Genomic DNA, 23,937 nt, shown 5'->3' with positions numbered 1-23,937 from the left:
GATTAGGATTAACACCATATGAAATCAAGAGCTGCAACTAGATTCTTTTAGTTCCAGATGTTGAGAATGCAATAAAAAGAATTGCACCTTTAAGAGATATGATATCAAAAACAAGAGAAAAAAATGAATATTCATTAAAGTGAGTAACTATTGTGCTTCCCAAGGAAAAGGGTGATCAGGATATCTAAGTCTGAGTGGCTTCTGATAGGAAAGTATATTAAAAAAAAAATCTTAGATATATTTCACATAAAGAACTAATCAGTCAACAGAAACTGTAAGAACAAAACAGTTTTTGGGAAAACTGAAAAATCACAATTTGTGTGAAACTTGGTCAGTCATTCATCCCAATAAAAAGAGTTTTGAAGACACCGCTACTGCTACTTTTCTAAAAAATAAGAAAAAACAATAAATGATTGACACCAAAAGATTTCAGATTAAAAATCAGCAGAAATGTTAGGATATTTTGTAAACTGTGGAATATATGGGCAAAATGTGAGGAAATGTCACACAATTACAGCAGTCTTACTTTTCCACACCCTCTGAGATTACATTGAACGAGACAAGAGAAAAATGTCCGCCTATTATGAAAGTAAGATCATAACTACATTCCAGGCTAAACTTGTCAGTTTCCAGTATTCAAAGGAATAGGTAATGGTGTTAATTTAGCTTTATTTTTAGACACTGAATAACAGCAAGCTCTCTGATCATCTGAGGTGTAACTGTCCAGATCTTCTCATTATCTCCGACAAGCTTCCCTGTACCTAACAAAACAAAAAACAATCTCCACAGCATGATTCTACCCCCACCGTGGTTTACCAGTTGATTGGAATTTGTGCTGTAAAGAAAAAGTTCAAATGCATTTTTATTTTCTCATCAGTTTTCTATAAAATGGTTTTCCAGTCAACAGGTATCCCAATTCCAGCTGTGGATGCTGGGATTTATGAACCACTAATGTCTTCTATAAGACCTCACCTATGATGCTAAACATTTTATCTATTGGTATATTATTCATTTTAAATGTTGAAGAAGCAATAAAAAAAATTATTTTCTCTTAATAATAATAATAATTGTTAATAATAATAATACTTATGGATAACTGGAGCAGAAAGCCAATGTATTAAAATAAGGAATAGAAAAAACGATTATAATTGATTACTTACATAAGCCTCTTTGCCAAATTAAAGAAATATTCTAATCTTTACTGTTTATTTTTTTGAAATATTTTGAACATAATTAATGTCTAAGTAAGTTAAATCCGACTAAACCTTGCGATTCGCATAGTATTTTGTATTTTTCAGAGAATACCACGTTTACTTAAATTAATACATACATACATATAGATGTATTTAGCCTATGGGTGCGCCTAAAACCCCTCCCACCTGCCTGGTAAGGTTGCGCGCAGCCGATGAGTTTTATAGCAACTGTTGCCCAGTGAGGCAACGCCATAGTCCCGTAGTCCTGGCGACTGTAACCCACCAACAACAACCTCTCGCTCCATCATTACCACCTCCTCCACCATCCTCATCTTCATCAACCAGTCCGCAGCTCAGGTTTGCTTTAAACTAATTCGTTTATTTGTTTCTAAGCCGGAAAGCAACTGGTTTGTCCCGTCACTGCTTTTTTTTTTTTTTTTTAAGCGCCTCTGGTTTGTGTTTTGTCTGCTGCTGGATAATAGCCGGGGTACTTTGCTAGCCGAGGGTGTTTCTTTGTAACGTGTTAGCATACTTGCTAAGATTCACTGTAGATAACAACAACGGCAGGAGAGCGGAAACTACATACGCGGGCTCGCGGGGAGTTTAAATGTTAACATTTTAACGTGTGTATTTCTGTTTGAAGTTGCCACGCTGAGCGGTAGCAGCTTTCTCGGGCTAGTGAATGATGCTAACTGGTCAGCTGGAGCAGGTGTCTGTTGTTGCTAGGCTGCTAACGCCAGCGATGCCTCCCCTCACAATGCCTGTTGGGTATTCCATTTTGGGGGCTAATGCTGCGGCGAGAGCTTAAGTTTAAGTTTTAGGGTGTTTTTTGAGTTTTGGTTGCCGTGCAAAATCACTACAAGGAAAGTCATTTGAGCTAAGCTTGCTTTCACTAACTGGTTGACAATAGCTAAGCCATTACTTTCCCTTTTGTCTTAGGCAGCTCGATAGCTTCGCTAGCTCTCCATCTGCCCTCTTTGTGGAATCAGATGGCTGTGATAAGCTTTGTGATAACATGGGGCCAGGCTGAAGGAAAATAAGACCTAATTAATTAACATTTGGTCAGATTTGTCTTTTAGTGAATAAGAAATTCATCCTAAATTTAGTTATTTATCCACAAACAAGCAAAATTACTATCCAACCTTATTATAGTGCTGTAGCTGAACATAAATCTCATTTCAATTTATGTATGCAATATTTTATACTCTTACTATAGAAATCAACCAACTTTTTATAGATGAATAAATGGTTTCCTCATTTGGAAAACAGATTCATTTAATTACAGAAAATCTCAGATTTTATCCTGCAAAAATTAAAGGTTACTAAATAATTTAATTTAACTGCTATTTATAGCACAAAAATAACTATTGTTAGTTACCTAGAAAAGACAATAGAACTTAAAAATAACTAAAGTTTCACTTTATTATTTTTATTTTTTTAGTAATTGGTCAAATCTAAATCATTGGAACAGAATTAAAAGAAACAAAAATATAAAATGGGCTGGAAAAGTTTATCCCTGCATTGCAACTAGTTTTAGTCAGCAATCGGATAACTGTTTTCCATCCAAAACTTTACTATATTTTTTTGTTTTGTTTTTTGCAAGGGTTGCTTATTACTTAAACAAATTATACAGTAACTTCAACAATAATTACAATTATTCCTAAAGAATCTGCATTAAAAAATGATGGAAAAAAACGATTATATATACAAGTATTCAAAGTTAACGAGTAACTAAATCTGTTTTAGGACTTCATGTTTAAAACTTTGAACATACTGTTTTTAGGCCTAGATAACTACCATCTTCTGTTTAAAAAGCATCATTATTACTATTGTTAAGAGCATATATCATTTGAATTAAAGTTTTTCTTAACCCTTAAGTGATATATTAAAATCTGATTTCTACTTTTTATTTTATTAAAACTTTTATTTGTTTTTTTTTTATCTAAAGCAAGTTTCTTAGTGTTGCATCACATTTACTCTTGCACGAGTCCACTGGGTCTATTGTTCACCTGTTCAACCCTCTGATTCCCATTAGGAAGGAAAACATGCTCGTGTGTGTGTGCGTCTTGAGAAGAGGGGAAGGACAGAGAGAGCAGGTGCGCCTCTACTAGTGGGAGACTCCAGATCGTCCCAATTTACTTTAATCTGTCCTCAACAGAACAGAAGAGTTATTTAACAGTAAACAAAGAACAAGTAATTATCGTCTCAGATGTGAATCGTGTTTCTGCTCATTGTTGCAGAAACACCTGATTGGTTGGACCTAATGATTCATAACCCAGTCACGATGTGCAAGAAAATGATTTTTATTTGTTGACATCTACTTTAGCTAAATTGGGTCACCCCCCCCCTGACCACATACACAAACAAAACAGGATGTTAGGAACTGCCAGTTATCAGATCGTGTTACCACTTACCTGTAGTCCAGGAGGGCAGAAATAGTGCTGTGCCACCTGGTGCCTGGATCCTGTTGCATTTCCAATCACTTAAAGAGGGCCTGATTAATTCAATTATTCCACCAGCCATTTTCATGGCCTCACTGCATATTTGCTTTGTAAATTTCCACAGCCTTCCTTGCTTTTATGTAGATTTCTAATACAAAAAATGTATATTAACCGTCTGTAAGTTCTGCAGTGACAGACGCCTTTATGATGTTTTTTTTTTAAACTGGAACAAACTCTTTTAGACTTTTGACTGTTCCACACACCAGATCTGATTTAAATCTGTTTTTTTTTTTTTTTTTGACCCAGTCACTTATACTTCATCCAGTTTCATACATTAAAATCCCATTGAGATTCCTAACATTGTCACTTACTTCCAGGTTTCTTTGCAATTTTCAAACCCCCATCAAAACAAACACTTCTTTGCATACCCTTCTCCTCCTTAGCTCCAAATTACATCTCCCTCCACCTGCTTTCCTGCTATACAAACACCTGATCAAGTCATTGTGTGTGCGTTGGGGTGGGGAGAGAGGAACATGTCTCTTAGGCCTACAGTCTTGTTCACTTACTCACATGTCTTGGCTCTACTCATTACTCCCCAACTTTGTCATGCGTGATCATTACTTAGGCAAATTGTAGTCCTTTGAATTTTCTGGTACCTGTGACTGTGAACCTTTTGTGCTCCACGTTTAATTTTTTTTTTTTAGGCCGGGATGTATGCAGGAGAAATTGAAGGGAAGAAACTCAGGGCAAAATGCTGCGCTCCTTGGTGGCTTTTGTTCCTCTGAGTCTTTGTAGGGCTTGCACTTGCTCGCTGGAGCACAGCATTTAAGTGGGCCACAAGGGAGTGCCTGAATGGTGTGGCAGGAGGTGTGTGTGTGTGCATGTCTGTGTGAAGGGGGTTGAGGTGAGGCAACAAGGGTGTGCTGTGATGCAGGGGCTCCTTTTCTCAATTAGGTGGACTCGGCTGGGGCCATGTGCTTTAGATTTCCAGTTTTTCCCTCCTTTGTATCAGGATGCTGTGAGGTCTGGGTTACAGGTTGGAAATTAAGTGTAACATGTTATAAGGTAAAAAGAAATATAATATTGATCTACAGTAGTAGGGTCTTCTATAAACTATATTCTAACAGTTCTTTAACGGCCATATGATTGTCTGCCTGGAAACGGTCTGGGAAATGTTTACCCAGGGTTTGATAACTTTGAGTAAACAATAGGAGATACAGTGATCAGGCTTATCCTGGCCTGACCTGCTGATTGCATCTTCCCTTTTTTTTTCTTTTATCTCCAATGGCTCCCATAAAACATACCAAAAAATTACAGTTTATTGAAGTTTTAAATGCAGGACTTGCAAGAGTACCTCTATTTGTGCATTAAAGCATATCCTCCATATCTATCAGATTTCTTTCTTTGGTGCAAAGAAGTTTACATCAATCATTCCTGTTTTTGATTCATTTATTGAAGAGAGAGCAGAATAGAAACATCCCACAGCAAGAGGTGTCCTGTTGTAGTCATCTGCCAGTTCAGGTTTCTGATGGGATTAACAATATCTGCATTAGTATTGGTAATGGTCAAAAAGGTAAAACTGGGCTGACTTAAAACTGCTGTTTATCTCCATTTTGTTGCCTTTTGTGTTTGAGTAGGGGGAGGGGGCTGGCCATGTTTGATTTGTTTGGTGATGTAACAATGATTGTAATGCAGCAGGATTGTGGTGTATTCAACTGGGAAGCAATTTTACCGGTATGGGCTTTTTTCTGGTGTTTAAAGGGTAGGAATATAATAGCTTTATAATTTAAATATTGGTCATAACAGTGCTGTTAATATTGACAATAGACATTAGCCCAAGTTTTACATTTTTTTTTTCATCTAGTTGGCCTGGTATTTGCTGCTTCTCCCAAAAAAATTTTTGATTTTTACATGCATATATATTTACATACATATACAACGTGTTTACGCAAAGATTTAAACAGATATTCCTAGAGTTTTAAGAGTGAACTCACATGTTAATTGTAACAGTCAGAAAGGATTTTAGAAAAAAAAAGGTTTAAACATGATGAACCAAACCAGGACAACAAAAAGTTGTTTTATTTTATTGAGAATGTCGAATAATTAACACAAGTTTCTTTTGTTTTGTTTTTTTTTCATTTGCCATTTCCCTTAGTTATTGCATCACAACTGTCCGAGCTTTACGTACTTAAGCTTTACTAGTAAAATTTACATGCATGGCGCTCAAAGGACAATATCCTATCAAATGAATGGAAGTCAAAGACTTGTTATTTTGCAGCTGTGATTTGATCTGTTGTGCTCCTCTAGTGTCTAATATTGATATTGCACAGAAATTCTGACAATATGGTAGGCTGTATTAGTTCATGCTTTAAATCATTTATTAACAGTCTGGTGAGCAGCAATACATTCAGCCAGTTGAATTACATTTCAATACTTTTTTAATGGGTCTCAGAGTGATGATGAAATGTAATAATATAATACTTTTTTATTTTTAGAATCCATCTTTTAGCCAGCTGGCCGGTTGTGTGCAGCAACAGGTTGGGGCTGGGAAAGGGCTGCTAGTCTGTGCTTTATATAACCAAAGAAATCTGCATTCAGTCCATCATTTTATCTTGTCTAAAGAAATGTTTTGGGTTTTTTTTCCCTCCCTTTTTTGTGAGCGACTTGCTTTCAGGTTGCACATAGTTATAATGTTACTTTCTCAACACAAAGTTAATGGCTGCAAAAACTAGCTGGTGCCGTTGTGAAGGTAATGGAAAGGGGCAAGCTGTCCCCTGGAGTGATTTGAAGCTCTAAGGAGAACCAGCTTAATTAACCAAGAGAGGCTTGCTCATGGAAACTGTGATGTGGCCTTTCCCTGGAAGGAATGGGTGATGGCAGCGACACTATTATTAACTCACAAACATGGGTTAACCTTAAGTGTGTCCTCTGGTCCTTCCCTGTAGATGTGTTCTTCACTTGCTGTAGACGGAGAAGTAATTAGAAGACCAACATCTATTTTTATGTGTAGAACTTACAAATGGCTCAGAGTTTTCCTCTGACATTCAGGGTCTTTTGTCAGAAGTGATGTTGAGCTTGTGAAAGCGTGGAGAGGCAGCGGAAAGAGAAGCAGCATCTATTTAGAGTTGGTTAAATATTAACTTGTTTTATGGCTGCAGATGTAGAGACAAGACCATGTGTCAGTGATGCATGAGTCCCTGAGTACATTGCGTACCTTGGGGCAGAGACAGGTGTTTGGGTACAGTTGACCCAAGCAGCCTTTTACTGGCATTGATTTCGGCAAAATAGACAAATATCTTTATGGTGACACCTCGTGTTTCCTGCTCTCCCAAGATTAAACTCCCATTTAGACATCCTGAACAAACTCAAACGTGGATAACTGCTGAATTCATGCATTTTCTTATGTAATGCCTTACAGGTCTGACCTTTAGTGAAGGCAAGTTCATGAAGCATTCAGTTTGTATTTCTTTTGGTATTGAAGTCTAGGATTTGATGACTGCTTATCCAGCTTGTGTAAAACCAGAACTTTCAAATGAAGTCTTTGAAAAGCAGCTGGAAAAAGTTGTGAAGATTAGTTTTCTTAGGTTAAAGAATCAGAGGTTTATTGCAATAAGAGTATTATTTGTTTGCTTTTTGTTTTGTTTTTATTATGTGATGCTGTCGATTCATCTGGTCAATAGTTGTGAGGTTTCAGTTCCTGACGCTGTTATCTGTCTTATAGGAATGTTTTCTCTTTCATTCAGGCGCCATGCAGACCCCTGAAGCAGGCGCTGACTCCACCTCCACTGTCCCTCTTCAGACCGCCGTGCCTGTCCAGCCTGCCGGCTCCACCCAGCAGGTGCCTGTTCAGCAGCAGCAGGTAAACCCTGGCTTGATTTGCACCCTTTTTTTTGTTGTTGCTTAGAAAATAGTTTGAGCAATTTCAATTTTTGCATCTTATTCCACCAGGCGCAGACTGTTCAACAGGTTCAGCACGTTTACCCAGCACAGGTGCAGTATGTGGAGGAAAATAGTGGCGTCTATACCAACGGCAACATGTGAGTGGAGGTGTTTTCCAGCTCTGCTCTTGCACAACTTTGAAATTGTCAACCCTTTAGCCCCGACTTTCCCTCTTTTAAGTCCCTTCAAACGATCATTTATGTAACAAGCACACAATGTTGTAGACAAGCACAGTTGTCTTTTGTTCAATCTAACCCTTTGTGAAAGATTTAGTCATATGTCTTATTGTACTCAGTGCCCTGAACATGACCAGAAATTGACCAGTTCTTTTTTTCTTCTTGAAGTGACGGTTTTATTTAAAAAGAAAAAAAAAGTCCCCTTCGTCTGAGAAACAAAGTTACACACATACTCTGCAAACAGGTCCAATCTGTGTTTGTTCTCCTGAGATAAAAGCACACACATTAAAGTGTGCACAAATACAGAAAGAAATGGACTTGTGTTAGGGGAGCTGGTGGGTGATAGACAAGCTCTAGACTAATGTCAACATAATATACTGTATAGCTCCTTTAAGGCATGCACTCCTGATATTACATCACCTGTAAGAGGTTTTGTGTCTGCTCTAGCTTCTTGGACAGCCACAGTGATGGAGACATTATATGAAGCAGAATTTCTTTTAAAGGAGTCATAACCAGGTATTTTTCTGATATAGTCTTTCTGAATTTGACCTGAAATTCATATTTAAACATTTTTAGGAGAACAAATTTATAAAGTTCATTGGACCCTTTTTTATTATTGTTTTTGCGTTCCTGAGGTAAACATAAGAATCTGAATTGTCTGTATGCAGATTCATGTGGATGTAGCGTTAGCAACATTAGCAGTTTGCCATGATTGTTTCTTGCTCTCTTACACAATACATAAAACATTCCACAAGCAGTAACACTTACCGACTGCCTGCAGGTGATTCCCTGATTTTTTTTAAATCGTCCCTTTTGATGGAATAGAGACGGGAGTGCTGATAGAAAGTTAGGCTAATACTAACACCCATCCAGGAATGACGTTAAAGCCGGGCATATACTGTGCGATTTTTTATTTATTTATTTTTTTATTTATTTTTTTATTTATTTTCAGTCGTTGCACGCAGCTACTGCTCATACTGTACGACTAAACCCTGGGGCTAGTTGTACAGTGTGAGTTCACAGCTCAGGATTTATGTTCGGCCCAACGCCCTCATGTGATCTACCTGCTCACACTGTATGACAAAAAAACACCTCGGACTGAGCTTTGCAGTGAGATGGAGCTGCTTTGACTCGTCTATCTGGAGGCCAAACAAATAGAAGGGGAATGTTAAGCAATTTTGTGCTGAAAGCTCTAAAAAGAAAAGGTGACGACGTATTTTAAAAAAAGACATTGCTGAGCAAACATGGCTACTACGGTCTGTCAATTTTACAGACAAAAGTGCATTTCACTCATTGCATCCCTGTCGTGCTGATGTATTTACAGAAGAATTCTTGTTTGCGCACTGAGTGATTTGCCTACGATGGTCAAACATGTTTGATTTCCTCCCGACCTCACGATTCCTGATTGGAAGGTGGTTGTGAGAGGCTGATCGCCCCTCGTTACCCCCTGTACACTACACGACTCACGATCAGACTGAAAATCGGCCCAATCCAAAGATTGTCACACGACTGGAAAATCGGCCCGAAAATCACACAGTGTACGTCGTGCTTAATCCACCAGGAGGACCAGAATCGTACTTTATGGACAGAAGGCTTTACCGGGCTGTTCTACTTTAAACAACGAGCTCACATGTAATAACTGAGCCACCCTCACACTCCAGATTTACCAGCAGCAGTACCTTTTAACAAACCCCAACACACTCTTTAACATGAAAAGGTCTGATTTTCAGGTGATGACTCCTTTGATAGAGAAATCTGTTTGTAATAATTGTTACATGTAATGCCTTTTAAAAGCTTTTTCATCCCTTGTAGAATTTAATTGCATGAAGTTACAGCAACATGTTAAAATTATTTTGTGTGAGAGACTGACTCAAAGGTGTTCGTCTTTGTATCCTGGAATCATATTCTTTTCTTTCTTTTTTTTATCTTATAAAAATTTCAGAAGTCTGGCATGACCTTTTTAATCCTGAAACTCTAATGAAATCCAGAGGAACAAAATGCCTTTGCCAATAACCAGAACATGTATTAGTTGTCCTCTACAAAAATCTGTCCTTTCCAAAAAAAATGGCAAACATGTAGAGGATTTGTGGCCTGGCCAGATTTTGGATTACATCTTTAAGTACTCATTTCTTATCAATAGGCATGATAGTGATGGCATCATATTGTTGGGATGGTTTACTTTTTCATTGACTTGGGAAATTGACCTTATACTGTCCCTATAGATACACAGTGACACACGTACACACATCTGTTTTAAATATCTACTGAGGACCTTGCCTTGACATTTATTGATTTCCATTCATTTTCAGACCTTTCTATTAGCCAATTCACACCTTTGTGCTAAGCCTAACCCACAGCCCCCAAAAACCCAGGAACAGAAAAGGTCCTAACTTTAAATCAAAGTTTTCCCTTTACCAGTAAAACATCAAATCATGTTCTCACTGAGCTGCAAGTACAACAGACACACACGACCTCCTTAGCCAGTACCTTTATGTATAGAAGTACGAGCATTAAAGGAATGGTCAATACCCAGAGTATAAACTTATGAATTGTGTAAACATCATGTTTGAAAAGCCCATCATTACTTACCAGTGTGTTTGTGCTCTGAGTAGTCCTCATAATGATTTCTTTATCTGACTTCTGACCTCTCCTCTGAACAGAAGGACCTACACATACTCTGAGCCGCAGCTCTACAGTCAGAACAGCGGAGGAAGCTACTTCGACACACAGGGCAGCTCATCGCAAGTATCTGCTGTGGTGACGTCTCATGGAATAACCAACAATGGAGGAGGGAGCACTGGAGGGATGAGCATGGGTATGGCAGGGGGTCAGGTAATCAGCAGCAGTTCTGGGGCGTACCTGATGGATAATGCTGGACCCCATCCTGCCACCCCGACCGCACGAGCCTCTCCAGCCACTGTAAGTATCATAGTGGATAAATGGCCCTTGGCTTTAACATTTGTGCACTTTTGTTACGTTTTGTATGCTTTTCTGAGGTTGTATTACTGTATGTATGTCTGTAGATCAACATTCATATCTTACTTTATAGGGAAAAATTGCTTTTGATAAAGCTTTTTTTGCCCCATGTCAGTGTAGATTGTCTAGTATTCTGTAGCAGACTGTTTTTCTAATTGAATCCATAGTCGTTCAACAATCTTGGAAATCGCAGTTCATACTGAAACTAAACATTTGAGTCATTTAGCTCCTTTATATTTGTTTAAAGTGTACTTTATCCCAGGGTGTTAACATTTTTAGTGAATTACACGTCATATAATGATCTGCTATAAAAATGTTCCTAAGAGCTTCTTTGAAAAGGAAATGAGGCTTTAAGACGTGACAAAAAGTGGCAGAATGATTAGAAAATTAAAACTCTTCAGATGCAAACACTCCTTATTATTGCCTGTTAGGTGTAGTGAAGTACACAACACAGCCACACTGCTCTGATTTTAATTTGGGCATAATTTGAATGCTTATGACTGAAGTTTTAGCACCACTTGTGTAGTGTACTGCAGAATCTCATTATTTTTCACGACAAAAACAAACATTTAAAACTGGGGACACACTACACTGTTATCAGAGTCCTTTCAGATAACGCATCAACCTTGCCTGGTGAGACAGTTTAAAGGGTAAACAAACATACCTGTAGGTGGCAGTAAAAGATGACATCTCAGGACTCGGGCACTGTGTTGTTTTCCCTTGAAATGAAAACAATGCCATTTGAAGTGCTTTAGGTTTATCACAGTAGTGATTTTTCTCAAGTTTAAATGTGATTTCTATTGTTTGTAGGTTTTCTTTTTGATTCTCATGTTGAGTTTTTGACATTTATTTTCTTGTGTCTGAAGGCTGTGGAATGACATTGAACATGCGCTTTAATTTAATTGAAGCATGCTAGAATTTCTCTGTTGAACAAACTACAGACTAATGTTTGCATGAACAGAAATTGAGAATTTATTTTAATTAATTTGATTTATATATATATATATATAAAATAGTTTTTTTTGGATATATGTCAACAAATCAAATCATATATGAAGTACTGATTTTTACTTCGTGTTAGAGCATGTTTTACCATTGTTGGAAATGATCCTAAATTGCTCGATCCGTATTTTGATCATTTTTTAGCTTTTGGTATTGGTTGATTTTTGGTAGTTGTTTGCTTATATTTTTAAGGTAAAATTATGGAGTGTCATATCCTGGCACCTCTTTTTCTTTGGCTTTTAGCAGCATGGGTTTTGAGATAGGCCTGTAATCTGTCTTCAACACCCACCTGCATGCAGATTTGACTGAGAACCAAACGTGTTGGCCTGAGGTCTGCTCTCATCTGCTCGGTTTTCCTTACACACTTCCAGACTCCATTTTTCACATCCGCTCAGCCCCATTTCTTTGCCTGCGGACTTAGCCTAACATGCATTCCCCTCACAGGGAATCATGGGTAAAAACAAAAATTAATGTAGTCTGCCTCCAGCTTAACTTGCAGCAACTTTGAGCCATTTACACAACTCTTGAATGGACTTGGATAAGCATAATTTAGCTTACAATTAAACTACACAGATTTCCCAGATATTATACATTAGGGTTAGGGTTATCTGGTCTTTAACAGTAGGTAAAATGTCAACATTCTATAAACACAGGTTCCAATTTTGATATTCATGTAGCACAAAAGGCAAAAATGCCTTTTGAGTGAAAATAGTGCAAAGGAGTGCTTTAATCAACTGGATATCTTTTATTGAACCCCGTTTAGCGATGGCAACTTTTCTGCATGATTATCATTCTTAAACTGCGTTGCTTTCATGACGAAGTTTGGCACAAATAATTAGAGGTTAACTCATGAGTTACTCTAGAATACTTTGATATACATAGAAGTTCAACTGTTAAATGTTGAGGCAGCAAAACATCAAAATCACCCAATTTATTACGCCTTCAGAATCAAGTTTATTGCCAATTAGGTTCGCACTTACAAGGAATTTGACTTGGTGTTGATGGTGCAGACAAATTGGATGTATAACTAATTTCTAATGTCACTAAATTTCTGTCCTGATGAGACCAAGCATCTGCTTGGGTCTCATCCTTTTAAACGACAGAAGTGGTTTATTCAAATGCAACTTTTTAAAATTCGATTAATGTGAAGTCACGATTCCTTTTTTTTTAAAGGCTGTTTTATATTATGGATACTACTGCTGTAATATTGCTTTAATGTTTAATATTCAGCAATATTTACCTTTTTTTTTGTAGCTGTTGGAAAACGCAAGTAAACATTGCTGATTCTGACCTAGGATTTAGTGTTAAGTTGTTTTTTTTTTATCCTTTCTTTATGTGGAAAAGTGGATTCCTCTTATTTAGACATTCTAAACCTACCATCATAATAAGACACAAAAACTGTTGTCTTCTTAAGATCGCTGCTGATCTATTTGCTTCTTGCCATTGTGATTGCACTCCCCTTTATGCTGCAGGGTACCAACCCTCATGGACATGGACAATAAACACACCTTAGTTTAGTTTTGTCTACAAATTAATGTTTCGTTTAGCAATAACTCAGTGCAATATTTATTAATGTTACTTCTTCAGTAACTCAGTGAAATATATATGTATATATATACTTCTTTACCCTGTATATAGCTAGCTCTTAGTTACAGAAAACATATTTATTGTGCAGGAATAAGGTTTTAGCTCTGTTACACTGTTAGCCAAGTAATCGACATTTCGTTGTCAAGATTCATCTTGAGTTTTTTTGTGCAATGACAATAAAGGAAGTCTAAGTCTAACTCCCCTCCTCGAGGGCCGACATCCTGTATTTAGATTGGTGCCCACTTTACCATACTTCTTTCTCTTAGTTTTATTTTGAATGATGGCTGATTAACAGGCTCTTGCTGAGCTGGAATCATCCGATTCAAGTGTGTTTAAAAGCAGATAAACTTGTAAAGGTTGCAGGACACCAGCCCCCTAAAGCTGGGGTTAAACCCAACCCCCCCCCAGCAAACTTAAAGGCCTCCTCTACAGAGAGTGTTTTTATTGCAGATTTTGTATTAGACAGCAAGTATTGATTGTTTTGGTTGTTTTCTGTTTGTACCCTTTAAATTAGATTTTTATCTTGATCCATAAATCCTTAAATTTAAAAGAAATATATCTTTCTTTTGATTAAAAACTCTTCCTGTCCTGTTTATTGTTTTTATTCGCCAGCTTCATTCCTAATCAAAAATGTTCCTTTATTGTCGAGGATTCCTGCTGTGCTTGGGATTAGTGGTGCTTGCTTTGGGATCTTTACCTAGCCTCTTTGTATTTTTGCTTAATGCCAGTAATGTGTTTGAACGAGCTCCTTAGTTTTCTTGCTTTAGTTTTGATTTCCCCCCGCCTCCCCCCTCTTACATTTTGTTGTCCTGTGCTTCGTGGTTTATCAGATTGAAATGGCGATTGAGACGCTCCAAAAATCTGAGGGTTTATCCAGTCAGAGAAGCTCGCTGCTCAACAGCCATGTAAGTTGCTTTTCTAAACGCAGTCGCCCTAATCTTAACTTTTGCAAGTCTCCCTCCTTTCGCTGTTCTGCCTTTTTTCTCATCTTTGTAGATCTAAGTTCAATGTGGTGCTTTCGGTTTTACGCTGCTTTAGATGCTTTGGCAAAACTGCCATTGTTGCGGCATCAGATTCACAGAATGAAGCCTGAGGAACTTTGTGTATTAGCGTGCAACGGTGAGTTAAAAGCACTTTGTCCTTCTTTTAGCTCCAGTGGCTGCTGGACAATTACGAAACAGCAGAGGGAGTAAGTCTACCACGATCCACCCTCTACAATCATTACCTGCGGCACTGCCAGGAGCAGAAACTGGACCCTGTAAATGCAGCATCTTTTGGCAAACTCATTCGCTCCATCTTCATGGGACTCCGTACGAGGCGCCTCGGGACAAGGTTGGCTATCTTTGTCTTGGTGGGATTTATTCCCCAGGAATATTACCTATTCAGTTTTTGGGGCTTTTTTGTATCCATATAATCTTTTTCAGTGATTTACCTTTTGGTTTTGTTTTTTTGGCAGAGGGAACTCAAAATACCACTACTACGGCATACGTGTGAAACCAGATTCCCCGCTCAACAGACTTCAAGAAGACATGCAGTACATGGCTCTCAGGCAGCAGCCTGTTCAGCAGAAGCAGAGGTAGGAGGCCCTCGTGTTAGAGCACCTGCTGTGATAAAAATCCAAGTGGTTATAGATAAAAAGGTTTACCATGTTGTCTCTAGGTTCAAGCCGGTGCAGAAGTTTGACGGTGGCTCCGCAGACGGTTACACAAGTGGGGGGCAGCACCACCCTGGTGCAGCAGAGCAGACGGTCATTGCACAGAGCCAGCACCATCAGCAGTTCCTAGGTCAGCAGCTTTTCAATTAGACTCATTTTAATATTATTGTCATAAGCAGTCATTTAAAAGAGATGTTTTCAAGCCTTAAATTCTTTATATTAAACTGCATTAGAAAAAATATTTTACTAATTCCAGGGGAGAAATCATCTTAAGCTGTCTGTTTATACAAACATAAACCTAATTTACAACATTAGAAATAGTAGGTACAGGTTAACAAAACTAAAAGAATAAAAATGAAAACAAATCTGGTTAATATGACTTGGAGTAATGTTAAAATAAAGCTGTAATATCAGGACAAAAGGTAATTTTCTCTTTACCAGATTGTCTAAAAAAAAAAAAAAAAACTTCAACAGTTTAAAAAAAAGACATATTCCTCTCCACAATTTGAAAAAACTGTAAGGCTATAGACAGGTGAACTGTTTGCTTCAGTTCATTGAGTTTTACAGGTACTTTTGAATCAAGTAAATGTTTGTTCTTTGACTACACTGAAGCAACTCTATCTAAACCATTCCATCCATTCAGTTATTTTTTATTTATTTTTTTACTTTAAGACCAGTACCCTGTTAACGACCTCTTGAGCAATGTTTAGCTGTTAAACAGATGGCCTCGCCTTTAACTCCACAATACTTTGGTGTTCTGTTTAGGGCTGCAACTAACGATTATTTTTAAATTAATTAATCTGTCTATCTTTTTTTTTTCAATTAATAATCGGATAGTAAAGGGTTCTTTGAGGAAGATTTTTTTTTTTTTTTTTTATTAAACCAGGTGAAATTTAAACTTTTCCACTTGAGGAGTTCTATATATATGAAATATTTTTATCTTAAATGCAAAATGTTTATAATTTTTTTTTTACAATTATGATATAATTACTGCTCTAAGTGGGTTGCTCTGTCAGCTAAAAGCATATTTTACAGTCTCTATACTCCAGTTAATGATTATTCGATTCGTAAATGAGTTGATGATTATTTCAATAATCGATTAATCCAATTCATTGTTTTCTTTTATAATTGTAGTGCTTTTTAATTTCATCATTCCAATGCTAACCCTGTAGAAGCAGGAGTGTAGTCTTTAAGTTTCCCTTCACTGATGATCTCCGTTTTAAGGTTTTTGGTTGTTTTCATTTAGTAAATCATAACAACTGAATTTGTTCTGTTTTTATGAAACTGAGGTTAAATTGAAATATTTGTATGATACCTTTATGATGTGACTTATATTAGGATGATTTAGTGCTTATTCTATGTTTACAGATGCATCACGGGCACTCCCTGACTTTGTAGAACTGGACCTGGGACAGTGCTTATTCTATGTTTACAGATGCATCACGGGCACTCCCTGACTTTGTAGAACTGGACCTGGGACAGAGCAATATGGAGAACATCAGTCCAGAGGATGTGAAAGCTCTCCAGTCCCTTTACAGAGAGCACTGTGAGGTTAGACAAAGGAGGTTTTTTGTTTTGGGGGTTTTTGTGCAAGATCAACAAAGAATGAGACCCCATTTAGAGATAGCCATGGTCTTTGTTATAGATGTGATCTGTCCAAGTTCCTAGTTTGTTTTGTACCAGAATGCTGCAGTTTGGTAGTTATATTTATACAAAGTGGACCTAACCGAATGAAGCCATAAACACAGTCATTAAATTATTTCAAAGGTTTTTACTAATTTGATTTAATTGATATTATCTTTTAGATTTTGTTATAGCATTTTAGAAATACCGCTTTTGCTGCCTGGATGTTTTCTTGTTATGATTGTATTTCCTTATTTCTCTTGCTGTCTTTCAGGCCATCTTGGATGTTGTAGTCAACCTCCAGTTCAGTCTAATTGAAAAGCTGTGGCAGACGTTCTGGCGTTATTCACCTCCCGACACAGTAGAGGGCGCCACTATAACAGAAAACAGGTGAGCAACAATTCTTCATGAGATTGTCTTCATTAGGAAATATCTAAGGTTAAGAATATTATTTGGAAATAATGATTGTGAATATGGTTTACTCTCTCTGCAGCAGCATAAGTGAGATTGAAGCGCGGCTCCCTCGAGCGCAGCTGTTGGCGCTGTGCAGGAACGAGGCTGTTCTTAAGTGGATGAGCACCTGTGACCATTTAATGTACCAGGCCCTCGTAGAGATCCTAATTCCTGATGTCCTGAGACCCATTCCCAGTGAGCAGCAGTGACAGACACCACTCTACTTTATCTGATAAGCTGGACAGGTAGTAACTATTGTGACTCATCTCTTGTTCCCAGGTGCCTTGACTCAAGCCATTCGCAACTTTGCCAAAAGCCTGGAAGGCTGGCTTAGTAACGCCATGAATGCCATTCCACAGAGAATGATCCAGACCAAGGTGCTCTTTGTAAATATATATACATCCTGGACTTTAGATCCATTGCATGGCCGTCTGTAGTTATAACCTGAGCTCTTGTGTGCATTCATGTCACAGATTGCCGCTGTTAGTGCCTTTGCGCAGACGTTGCGCAGATATACATCGTTGAACCACCTGGCTCAGGCGGCACGTGCTGTGTTGCAGAACACATCCCAAATCAACCAGATGCTGAGTGATCTCAACCGCGTTGACTTTGCAAACGTACAGGTCCGAGCAGTTCAGAGGGCTGGTGTTTGTCTCTTCTATCCACCCATGCATTAACCCCTTGATCTGTTCGTCCCGGTGCTGTACAGGAGCAGGCGTCCTGGGTATGCCAGTGTGACGAGGGAGTGGTCCAGCACTTGGAGCAGGACTTCAAGGCCACCCTGCAGCAGCAGAGCTCTCTGGAGCAATGGGCAGCATGGCTGGACAACGTGGTTACCCAGGTGCTCAAGCCCTACGAGCACCGGCCTAGCTTCCCCAGGGCAGCCCGACAGTTCCTGCTGAAGTGGTCTTTCTACAGGTCTGGAAAAGGTTCAAGCATTCTGAGCCTCATTGATGAGCACACTGGTCATGTCTCACTTTTCCTTCATATTTGGTTTGTTTTATATCTAGTTCTATGGTGATCAGAGACCTGACTTTGCGTAGTGCTGCCAGTTTCGGCTCCTTCCACCTAATTCGCCTGCTGTATGATGAGTACATGTTTTACCTTGTGGAACACCGGGTGGCTCAAGCTACCGGAGAAACACCCATTGGAGTCATGGGCGAGGTAAAGTTTAGTAGATGGATTCTGTCCATTTAACTCCCATGTGTTCTGTTGAATTTTTGATTAACTATTTCTGTTTTTGTTAGTTTATATTTTGGATACAACTTTAAGAACCCCTAATATCTCCTCTGTGTATTACTCTCATATTTCAGTTTGACAACCTCCACAGCTTATCCCTTGCTAGCATTGATAAAGGTAAGCCAAAACAATATCCTTCACATCTCTGTGCAATCTCCTAATGTGAAAATTTAGCAAAGATTATCTGGAAATATTGATAAGGACAAATACTGTATTATAACCGGAAAAGCAAACTGTGATTTCCAGACATAAAAATATATAGACAAACATACTGCTACTTTTGATAAAATAAGGTTTTAAAAGTTTCTCTGAAGCACAAACAATTGGATACCTACATATTTCCATTTACGGTACCAATGTAACACTCTTCCAGTCTGAAAAAAAAAAATAAAAAAAATCAACTCAATATTGGGATGGAAATATATCTTCCAACAAGACTACTCAAAACCCAGTAAGAGCATCAACAAAATTAACTAATTTAAAGCATATTCCTGCGTTAGAATCGTCCAATCAAAGTTCAGTGGCCTCATATTAAGCTTTTCTGTGCATAAAAAAAAAAAACATTTAGCCCAATTTTTAACACAAAACCTGGGATTTATGAAAATGAACTTTGCTTTAAAGTTTGCAGCAATCTACCCAACTTTTGACCTGCCATGAGAATTTGAGCCAGCCTTGCAAATTTTTAAAATCCATAATAAAATAAGCTAAAAAGCACTAAAACCTGCCGGTTAAAATGAAATGTGGTTCTATAGATAGAAACAGAAGGGGTCATATTTACATCTTAATAATTTGTTTGCAATAGCAGCTCAGATGAGCAGCTAGGAGATGCCTTTTGAACTTCAGACAAATTTGTAGAGCCAAAATCTTAAATAATATTCTATAAAATATTATTCTTAACCTTTTTTTTTTTGTTCGCTGTAATAAATCACCCTGAGATGTGTTGACAAAGTCTATCTGTGAAAGCCTAGCAGCACCGTTGCCATGGATATCTGAACACCCACTGGGTGTCTTCCAGCTATTTATACTACTTTACATATTAATTTGTAGGCGGACACTGGGCATTGATGAATAAAGTAAAGGGGTGCGGTAAAAGTCTACACATGGTTTTATACATCCGCTTTTTAGATTTCTCTTTTACACCATCACAGTTTGGGGCTCAAGATCTAAATCCAATTCAGAACCTGCTTCAAGGCTTTAAAATTGCTGCTCTTGGACTCCATCTAGCCAATCGAATTGAACTTTTACTGTTATAAAATAAATAAGTAAACAAAGAAAAAAAAAAACAGGGATGCACTGATTTAAACCTGTCATGTTATGTTTTGACATTTTATATACAAAGTATTAGATTCAAAAAAGCAATGCTGAATTTGAAGCTGAGAGAGTTTTTCTTTCCTGTCTAGATGAAACTAGCGGGATGGACAGTGACTTGGAAGAGGACACGGAAGAGTCTGGAGAACCCCTCGCCAAGCGTGAGAAGCCGGAGCATGAGGTAATCCAAGTGATCCAGGTGGGCGGACTGGAGGGCGGGCCCCACCCGGTGGTGGGTGTCGTCCAGCCGAGCGTCCTCCATTCGCTGCCACAGGCCCTGCAGGACCACACCGAACACATCCTAACGTCCTCTGCTGGGACTCCCACCATCCGCCATTGCAGCACCACAGGCAACACATATGCCTCCGTTTGAGGGTCCAAGGGCACAGCTCACCTTGTCTGCCTAGTTTTACCGTCTCCCTCTTCACATCTCTCTCTTTGCGTCTAGATGTCTGCATCTTTTCTACATGCTTTGTCTCTGTTTGCGCTCTATCCAGCTTAGTGGGTGGAGGAGTGACGCTCCAGCCAAGTTGTGCTCTGTCCTTGTCTGTTTGGATTCTGGATGTGTAGTCACCTTGTTCAGTCAGAGGAAGGGACCGGAGGAAGAAGGGACTTGAGCGCGCCATTTAACATTTCCTCTTCAGACATGACTAAATGCTTCTGCCTGTGTACACAGACGGTTTTTATTTTATTTTTTTTACCCTGAAACTGCTGATGTCTCAAAGCTCAAATCCATGTCACTAGTCCCAGTGGAGCAAAAAGCATTGACTCATTCAAAAACTCCATCTGTTGTACATAGTTTTGCTCTTCTTTTCGATTGATATTACTCCACTCATGGTGCTATCATTGTGGTTTGTTTTTATGGTATTTCTTTGTCTTTTTTTGATCTCTACCAACATGCTGATAGACTTCTGATTGAACGAGATGTTTCTGATTATTGTATGTAGCTAGAAAACAAAGGGTCAGTTTAGGTGGGAAACTCCGGTTTGACAGTCATGCGGTACTTAAAGCTTGCACAAAAACACTTGCATCTCTTATCGATATGGAAAAATATAACCTGTACTGCTGCTTTTGTGTATCCAGATGAGATTTTTGGATGAAATTGAAGAGAAAAAGGAAAAAAAAAATCTTTTTTTTTTTTTTTTTTTATGTAATGCTTGCCTTTTTAGATGCTTCGTAATGTGGTTTAGGTGATGTAATCCTGAAAGAAACTTGGCAGCGACGTTGTTCCCCTGCTTTCGCAGTTTCTCACTTAATGAAATTTCTTAAGTGTGCAGTGGACCAAAAATATAAACCACCAGAGGAAGCTAAGCGTGAGCCTCCCGACGCTGTTCCCCTGTCCTGCAGTGCCATGTTGTGACGAAGAATTGAAGAAAAAATAAATCTTAATAGAATGTCAGGGATTTAATGTACCTCGGCTTTATCATAGTGCCTTATCCTTAAATGCAGCTTGTCCGCGTAATCCTGACTGAGGTTGCCCAGCCACAGATTTGGCTTTCTGGTGACTCGTGGCTGGATTTGGGCTGGCTCATCAGTTCTTCATTTGTTTTTGGGTTTTTTTTTCTGTTAACTTCTGAACCTATGAGTCACAGTTTTAGCCCCGTCCTGCCTTCACTCTGCCTTCTTGCATTTAGCCTTTGTCATCGAATGAAGTGAGTGTGTGTCTGCGTGGGTGTGTCTCTTTGACTGTGTTTTCCTGGGTCTGCGCTCTGCTTTTTATGTGCTCATACGCCCTTCATCTGTGTGTTTGTGTGTGTGTGTGTGTGTGTGTGTGTGTGTGTTGGGAACACATCCATCAGTCACCCTACCTCAAACCGGTGGTGCCACAACCCTTTTGATGCGTGCAGCACAGTCACCAAACCTTAATGCACACACACCACTGTACTGCACAAATCTCAACCCGAAGAGAAAATCTGCATTGCTTTTCTCTCACCTCTGATGTACTTTGATTTCGGTTCTTAGCCCATAAAATGCTTAATTTGTTCCCTGTTTAGAGACCATCTTTGTACAGTGGACCAAAAGTAGATATTTTCTAATATTTCAGAGATATAAAGATATATAGATATATATATATATGTATAGTATATAAAGTGATGATACACTACATATATTTGTTGCTTTTTTTTAAATGTGTTTGACCTGATTGTTATGACGTGAATGTTTTTTTTGGTAGCTCATCTGTAATTACGTCATTGACTGTGAAATCTGAACAGCTTGGGGAATACAGCGCCTTGCAAAAGTATTCATTCCTCCTATCACATTTTGCAAACTTACTACTGCAAATTCCACTTTCCTTATTAAATTGGTGCCTAATTGTGGATTTTTAACATCAAGAGAAAAAGGTATCATATACGTTTTTATTCAGCCCTCCTTGGCCCAGTTATTTGGAAAAGCTCCTTTTGCTCATTTTACATGTCTATTCAGATTCAAGCTAACAGCTCTGCACATCTAGATCTAATCATCTTGGATTTAAATTCTGGAACATTTTTAGCTTTGTTTTATGTTTAGGGTTGTCCTGTTGGGAGTGAAACCTCTGTCTGGTCGCTAGGCGTTCCAGGACTGCCCTGCATTTAGCCCCAATCATTCAGCTAAAGGAAAGGTATCTGAACACAATGATGCAGCAACAATTAAATAGACTAGAAAGATGAACTATGTCCTCATTTTTCCTGCTGTGTCCATGGGCACAAGTAGAAAGCTTCCCTTTCTACTTGCTTCACATATCATTCCTCCTCCTGAGCCAGCCTGTTAGTCATGGATCATGTCTTCATAGGTTTGCAGTTATTTATCCTTTACTCTTTCCAATTTCACAATGTTTTTACACCTACCGTATATTTTTTTTGTTCAAATCAGTTGATGTTTTATTTGGTGGTTTGGGTTCTGTCAAACAGAGCACTCTAAGCAAACCCTAAAATTGTCATAGAAAACCACTTGGGAATGTTAACGTTTATCGGACAGATGTTCAAGGCAGGAGAATCAAATAGAAATCCAGGGAGCAGATGCTGCGTTCAGAGCAAGTAGAAAGCACAGAGATTTAATTATATTAGTCGGAGCACTAAGTTCAATGTATAGTAAATGACGTTGAGAAGATTGGTCAAGAAATGCAAAGGGCTTAATGAAAAGATGCACAACCTTTGTTTACTTTACCACATCCCACAATGCATTCCTGGCAATGGGAAGCCGTTTGGCTAAAGCTTGCAGCCTTCACCTGGTAGCTGTGTGGGATTGAGGTCGTGTCACGTTCATGAACGTCTCCAGCAGTTGCTTGGAACCGAACAGAAACCACAGCAGGTTATTATTGATGGATATCAGATTTAGACCTCCTTCACTACTCTTTTTTTTGCTGTATTTCATAAAATCTCAAATGAAGACGTTTGTGTTTGTAACAAAACATGCAAAAAGTTCAAGAGGCATGGATACTTTTGTCAGGCACTGTTCCCTTTGAATCCTTAGACAACAACTATACTTGAACTGTTATAGCCTTCTGAGTCGGGGGGGATGATTGAGATTAATCCTCTATGTAGGAGTTTATTTGAAATTTTTGCAGTTCTTTTTTTATGCTTGTCTGTAACATTTCTCCACAAAAATGTTTATTTATTAATATTTATTGCATTTCTGTTTAAAGTGCTTATACATGCATTCTACTGGCATCTGAGGATAATCAGAAGTTATCCCACTGCAAAGCGTAAACCTACTGTACAGAAAGGAGGTTGGTTGGTTCTGTTTATTCTTTGTATTATCTGTAAGTTAAATAATTGTTTTAAAAGAAAAAGGGAGAAGGAGGGGTAGCGCTGTATTTGCTGTAATTACAAATCTTTGTGTTATTAACGGTGCACAGGTGGTTTAACTTCTTTGTTTTTGTGCAACTTAGATGGGCCTCAACATTGACTAGGTTGGGAAAGTGCAAATACTTTGTGTCATTATGTTACCGGGTCAGCGGACTCTGCCATGTTCTGTTTGTTGGAGGAATTTGAAAATGAAGATGCTGGAATTCTCACTCTGATCGTGCCGACTTGAAATATTTGACCAGATCCTGGAACTGACTGAGCTCAGATCTGGCTTTCCAGTTTTATTCATTACGGATTATAAGTTAAAAAAAAGAAGAAGAAAAAAAAACGAACTATGCTGTGAGTAGCTGCAAGTTTAAGGCCTTTTTTGTTTGTTTTTTCTTAACCGTTCTTTGTGCCCATTTTATGCTAAAAAAAAAAAAATCAGGTTCAGGCAATAACCTCAAAGTGTAGTGGAGTAGTGTCATAACACATGAAAGGATACTGGACTAATCTCTACTCTCCACATCTTCACTCACTCAAAGATTCCAGAAAATCTTTAAAAAGGCCCTCTATTTGTCT

At 38.4% G+C, this 23,937-nt stretch overlaps 1 protein-coding gene across 4 annotated transcripts; it reads left to right on the top strand.

The window, feature by feature from the left end:
* Positions 1-1,431: 1,431 nt before the first annotated feature.
* Positions 1,432-23,679, top strand: rfx3 (regulatory factor X3). 4 transcript variants are annotated; one of them, XM_015380634.1, is made up of 17 exons: positions 1,432-1,550; positions 7,378-7,493; positions 7,583-7,671; positions 10,413-10,668; positions 14,145-14,219; positions 14,465-14,646; positions 14,771-14,890; positions 14,974-15,098; positions 16,404-16,519; positions 16,866-16,981; positions 17,085-17,239; positions 17,324-17,421; positions 17,518-17,667; positions 17,754-17,962; positions 18,055-18,208; positions 18,358-18,400; positions 19,684-23,679. In XM_015380634.1, the coding sequence occupies exons 2-17, from the start codon at positions 7,383-7,385 to the stop codon at positions 19,962-19,964; spliced, it is 2,280 nt and encodes a 759-aa protein (XP_015236120.1). In that variant the 5' UTR covers positions 1,432-1,550; positions 7,378-7,382; the 3' UTR covers positions 19,965-23,679. The 4 variants fall into 4 exon arrangements, with proteins under 4 accessions (XP_015236120.1, XP_015236116.1, XP_015236117.1 ...); XM_015380630.1 differs by having other exon boundaries at positions 10,410-10,668; positions 19,684-19,964; XM_015380631.1 differs by having other exon boundaries at positions 1,471-1,550; positions 7,356-7,493; positions 10,410-10,668; positions 19,684-19,964.
* The last annotated feature ends 258 nt before the right edge of the window (positions 23,680-23,937 follow it).

Source organism: Cyprinodon variegatus, unplaced genomic scaffold (assembly GCF_000732505.1).
Source record: "Cyprinodon variegatus isolate N-32 unplaced genomic scaffold, C_variegatus-1.0 Scaffold218, whole genome shotgun sequence".
NCBI classification, from domain to species: domain Eukaryota; kingdom Metazoa; phylum Chordata; class Actinopteri; order Cyprinodontiformes; family Cyprinodontidae; genus Cyprinodon; species Cyprinodon variegatus.
Note: the sequence above shows the minus strand (reverse complement) of the source record. Positions and strands in the feature narration are given on the sequence as shown.

Excerpts from the sequence above, each read along its gene's own strand:
- rfx3 (XM_015380633.1), top strand. The coding sequence starts at position 7,383 with ATGCAGACCCCTGAAGCAGGCGCTGACTCCACCTCCACTGTCCCTCTT. Across the intron at positions 7,494-7,582 it reads TGCCTGTTCAGCAGCAGCAG|GCGCAGACTGTTCAACAGGT; the intron begins GTAAACCCTGGC and ends TTATTCCACCAG. Across the intron at positions 17,963-18,054 it reads CTGAAGTGGTCTTTCTACAG|TTCTATGGTGATCAGAGACC; the intron begins GTCTGGAAAAGG and ends TTTTATATCTAG.